The sequence below is a fragment of the Hevea brasiliensis genome, chromosome 7, assembly GCF_030052815.1.
Source record: "Hevea brasiliensis isolate MT/VB/25A 57/8 chromosome 7, ASM3005281v1, whole genome shotgun sequence".
Classification (NCBI taxonomy): domain Eukaryota; kingdom Viridiplantae; phylum Streptophyta; class Magnoliopsida; order Malpighiales; family Euphorbiaceae; genus Hevea; species Hevea brasiliensis.
The window spans coordinates 51,029,768-51,035,597 of NC_079499.1; the positions used below are offsets into that span (position 1 = coordinate 51,029,768).

A 5,830-nucleotide genomic window follows, 5' to 3' on the forward strand; every position below is an offset into this window, starting at 1 on the left:
AAGCCGTGCTTACCCTGACTTATCCATAATAAGGATCAGGTTCAAGCGAATTAAGCTCCAGAAGTGTCTACCCGTCCTATCCATATCCATATACACACCACATACACACCCACTCATGCACACAGCTCTAACTTGCCATAAAACAACAATCTCAGCAATATCATTAAGAAAAAATGCAATATAAAGTATGCCTAATGTTTACTACATACATATATGTATAAGTGATGCATGAATATGCTTTGAATATAATAATATTGAAATTATAAATAAAATTACTATCTACTCACAAATTGACCGGTGGCTAGGTGGAGGAGGAAGGCTGACCCGGCTCACCTAAACATTATATCAAAAATTTTATCAATATTTACTTAAAATAAAATTTTAAAGAATCATGAGACAATCCTAAGTTTTGTCGAAAATCTGATAGAATTTTCCCTATACCTAGGACCTACCAAACCTGTAAAAAGATCCAAATAACACTTATAAATCTCAAAACTCAAGATATATGTGTCACATCCATACTCGCACATATATATATATATATATATGGGAGCTGATCCCCTATACAACTCTCTTAGCTTCAATCTCTGCCAGTGAGATCAACTCAAAGCCGGACTTTCTCTTAATATCCAAAGGTGGGGGCTAGCGAGATCAACTCAAAGCCATGTCTACCCCGACTTATCCATAATAAGGATCAGGTTCAAGCAAGTCAAGTTCCAGCAACGTCTACCCGTTCTATCCATATCCATATACACACCACATACTTACCCACTCACGCACACAGCTCCAGATCGCCATAAAATAACAATCTCAGCAATATCATCATGAACAAATGTAATATAAAGCATGCCTAATATTTACTACATACATATATGTATAAGTGATGCATGAACCTACTTTTAATATAATAATATTGAAATTATAAATAAAATCAATATCTACTCACAAATTAACCAAAATTCACTGCGGTGGCTGAGTGGAGGAGAAAGGCTGACCCGACTTACCTAAATATTATATAAAAAATTTTAACAATATTTACTTAAAATAAAATTTTGAAGAATCAAGGGAGAATCTTAAGTTTTGCTGAAAATCTGACAGAAAATTTCCCATATCTATGACCTATCAAACCTGTAAAAAGATCCAAATAACATTTCTAAATCTCAAATTCTTACAACCACATCTCATCAACATGATATGGCTCCTCCTGGATCCTCCAAAATAGTAAAAAATCATAAATTACACATTAAATAATTATTTAAAAATTTAGAGTGTTACAAAAAAATTTTCAAATATTAAACTTTATTTTTTTACTATTAATTTAAACTATTTTTTATAATTATATTATAAAAATATTTTTTAATAATTACATCCTGAATTATGTACAAAAATATAATTAAAAAAAAGAAAAGTTTGAGATATTTTAACATTTTCGCAAATATAAAGTACTCTTATAAATATAAGAATTCGCTCTGCAATGTAATAAAAAGAGGAAGTCTTAAGGATTGAGGCAACAAAGTGGCCCTGTTGCTGGGAAAACTTTAAAAAATATATAATTTTGCATCGAAAAATATTAAATATAGTAGATGTAGTAAAAAATAGTATATTATAATTTTAAAAAATAGTTTTCTTTTGTAAATTATTAGAAGAAACCTATATTGTTGTGAGTGTATGTATACATCTGGATAATATTTCTTTTATATTCACTTTAATGATATTTTGAATATTTAACCAATATATATGTACATTTAAAAAATATCGATTGAAAAAGATAAATTACAGTTTAGTTTCTGATGTTTGGTTAAATATGCAATTTCATCCTTATAGTTTTAAAATCAAACAATTTAATCCTTTACATTTTAATAAATTTATGCTATTAGAATTCCAGTTAACTTATCATCAATTTTAGTAAAAGTATCAAAATGTCCTTAATTTTATTTTTAATCTAAAAATAATTGTCTTTAAAATTTTATTTTGTAGACAATTTAGTTTTTGAGATTTGGTTAAATGTACAACTTAATTTCTATAGTTTTAAAATTAAGTAAATTAGCCCTTGATATTTTAATAAAATTACAAGTTAATCTCTGCCTAAATGACCATTAATTCTCCATTAAATTTAGCAAAATGATCAAAATGATTTTAATTCTATTTTCAATCCGAAAGTAATTTAATTCTTGTTATCTTATATATATATATATATAATTACTTATATATTATATAATGATAAATAATTATAATATTTAAGAAATAATTTATAAAATATATAGATGATTATGTAGTTAATCAAAATTTTTAAGGAATTTAAAATAATTAATTTATGTTTTTAATAATTATAATTTAAATTTAAAATTTTTAATTTAATTAGATCTATATTTTAAAATATATAGATTAAATTATTAATAAAAGAAAGCCTTAAAAATTAAGTCATTTTCAAATTAAAAATAAAGTTAAAGGTATTTTAATCATTTTACTAGAATTAACAATAATTTAATTAAAATTTTAATAGGATATACTAATTTATAGGCTTATTAAAATTTTAAAAATTAAATTATTTAACTTTAAAATTATTAAAACTAAGTTGTATTTTTAAGTAAATTATATGGACTAAATTGTAGTTTATAACAAATTGTGATGACAAATTCAAAGTCAAATGCGTAAATTCCATAGAAAAAAAAAAAGAGAAAAATGCGGAGGGTATAGTTGCCGCGTAAAATATTCATAGTTACCGCTGAGCAAATACCCCTATATATATGCCAACACTGGCCTCAGTATCTCCCACGCCTTTGATGACTTCCTTTCATTTTCTCTCTTTTTAATTTATCTTTCCCAAGAAAACAATCCAACCATTTTCCAGGCTTTTACCATTCCTGTTTCAATTCTCATCTCTCCAAATCAATGAAGAAATCTGGCCTCTTTGCTGCCTCTGTCGCTGCAGCTTCGGCTATATCTGCTTCTTCTTCTTCTTCATCTTCCACATCAAGCTTTAGCTGTAATTCTAATATGCAGCTTTCTCGCGAGGTAATAATCTTGAAAATCTTGAGGCCCGCTTGCTGCTTCTTTCTTTCTGTTTTTCTCTTTGGATTCTCTGTTTTTGTTGTTCTGTTACTTGCTCTGTTTTGTTCTGTTTGGCTGTTCATATTTGAGAAGTTGGGATTTTGCATAAAATTCTTCAAATCCCTGAAGGATTAGTTTATTTGTCTTGAGATTTTTGGGATTTTGAGCCTTTCCTTTTATAGGTATTCTCTGGATTTTAATTTTACTCATTTCCCCCCATCAAATTGGGCCCAACTCTTTGTCAGTTTGAATTGTTATCAGTTTCTTAATATTGATCACCGTTTTTTTCTTGTAGGAATCCAGCTCAAACAACGACCAACAGAGATCACCTTCTACCGACAAATTTGCACCCAGGTTTGATGGGTTGAGGTTTATTGAAACTCTGGTTACTGCTCACAGATAGACATTCTTCTTCTTCTTCTGGCTTTAGGAGCTTCATCATTACTAATTTTAACTATCCATCCTTTTATTTAGAAGAAAAGAATGATAAAGAGAAAAAAATATCATAAAGTTTTGTGCTGTCTTGACCTTTGTTTTGCCCTTTTTCCACCCCTTAGTTGATGTGATTACATTAAGAGAAAATTGTAATTTTTGAGTCAAGTTATGTGATGATGTTCACACCATAAAAGAATCTTCTTGTGTTAAGGACTTTGCCTCTGTGTTGTGTGTTTTTACCGTTTCTTTTGGTTGCATATCACTGAGTTGCCACCTGGCCGAAAATGATTGCTTATCAAAATGATGTATTATGTGATAAAAAATTCCATAGGGTGAGATCAAGGGAAGTTGCCCAATTCATGTGGCACTTATAACAATATTCCAAAGAGATATTGGGATATTCCCAAGCTACAGTAACAGCGGAGTATTTGGCTTTGGAGCTCTTAAATGAAAAATAGGGTATTTTTCATATTTATAATCATCTCAGAATGACAGAATTTAAACCTATAACATACCTAATATATGCAATAATATATTAAAGTGTTAATTGGCAGAGGGATTATTAAGTATAATTAGTACATATATATTATCTCTCATAATTATATAAAATTCACTATTCATAATATAAGAGTGCTCACTTTTTTATTAAATAGAGAGTACTATTTTTATGTACATTAAAAATATTTTATAATTTTTTAATTGATAAAATTTACGAGTTAGGTTAATGAAAAGTATGGAAAACCCTTGTTTTTTTTATAATAATTTATTCTTTTAATGCTGATTTGATTGGGATGAATTTCTTTGTTATAATTTTCAACAGAGTAGGCTAGCTAATAAACAACATTCATTCAAGCATTCCAATTTGTTGACTTGTCTCTTTTGTCAACAAGAAGAGATTTTACTGGATGTAATTATTGTAGATATAAAATTTTTACATATATATTTATTATGAACTAAATATATAAATATATAAAATTTATATATTTAATAAATAAATTTTATTATATATCTTGAATTTTAAATCTATAACTAATTGGGTATGAATAAAAAAATTCATGTCATATTAATTATAATTAAACTTATATAAAAATACTATAATTAATTGTCACAATAAAATCATTTTATATATAAAGCTTATATTCTAAAATTTTTTTATAATATAATTTGAAGAAGAATGACATGATTCACATGAATAAAAATTTCCAATATTCTAGACCAACTAGGGGAAGAAGCTATGAAAGCACAATATGAATAAACAAAAATAAAATAATTACATAATTATTTGTTTTCAACAACTGGGTTGCATAACAAAGCAATCATCTCACTTTCCATCAACACTAACCGCTTTTCCATGATTCAAACATGAGACTTCCCAAATCGCTTTAATTGGATTCTTGGCTTAGCGGTTATTTAATTTGATTATATGGCGAAAAGACACCAAAATAATTGAATGGTGCTAACTCATCCATTAATTGGTTCCCTAACTATATTAATGATCACTAAGCCATGACAACAAGGCCTAAGTCCCCAAGGGGCTTCTACATCTGAAATGGGGTGGATTTTTTTGTTTTTTTTACATGTATTGCATTTGATGGAATCATATTTCTTTTATTTGAAAATTAGGATTTTATAAAAATTTAATTTAATTAATTTTTAATAAATTTTTATATTCAAAATAAAAAATTAAATTCCATTTAATTTAAAAAATTAATTTAAAAAAATAAAAATTCTTTTTTTTTTGTTAATAATTTATTCTAAAAAGGGCAATTGAGAATAATTGAAATAACTTTTAAATTTGAGATGAGTTTAAATTTTAAGAAAAAATATGTGTCAGATTTAAATAGAGTTAAAATTCAACATCTTAATTATTAGAATATGTTTAGCTAATAGGATTTAGGTACTAAATACTAGTGAATATTTGCACATTCAGTTTCCATTATAATTAATATGTTACAAGGTTAAAAAAATATTGTGTATTATAAAAAGTTGATATAAGATTAACGCAACAGCAAATGTATATTTTTTAGGCTAAATGATAAAAATAATTAAAATTTTTATTCTAATTATTAATTTTAACAAAACTTTAATATTTTATCAATTTAATTATAAACTTTTCATATTATTTTTATTTTTAGCAATAAATTTATTTAAAACACTAAAACTCATCAATTGATAAATTATTTAAATATTTTCATTATATATATTCTCAGTTTTAGTTAATCTATTTAATTTTATTAATTTATTAAAAAATTTTAGCATTTTCTTTAACTTTAACAACTTTTTTATTGATAACAAATATAATAATTAAATAATATATCTAATATTGTTGTCTTAATTTTAATTT

General features: G+C 25.8%; 1 protein-coding gene across 1 annotated transcript; it reads left to right on the forward strand.

Moving 5' to 3' along the window:
• Positions 1–2,755: 2,755 nt before the first annotated feature.
• LOC110646649 (uncharacterized serine-rich protein C1E8.05) lies at positions 2,756–3,708 on the forward strand. Its single transcript, XM_021800158.2, has 2 exons — positions 2,756–3,015; positions 3,347–3,708. Exons 1-2 carry the CDS (start codon positions 2,893–2,895, stop codon positions 3,452–3,454), a joined length of 231 nt encoding a protein of 76 aa, XP_021655850.2. The 5' UTR covers positions 2,756–2,892; the 3' UTR covers positions 3,455–3,708.
• The last annotated feature ends 2,122 nt before the right edge of the window (positions 3,709–5,830 follow it).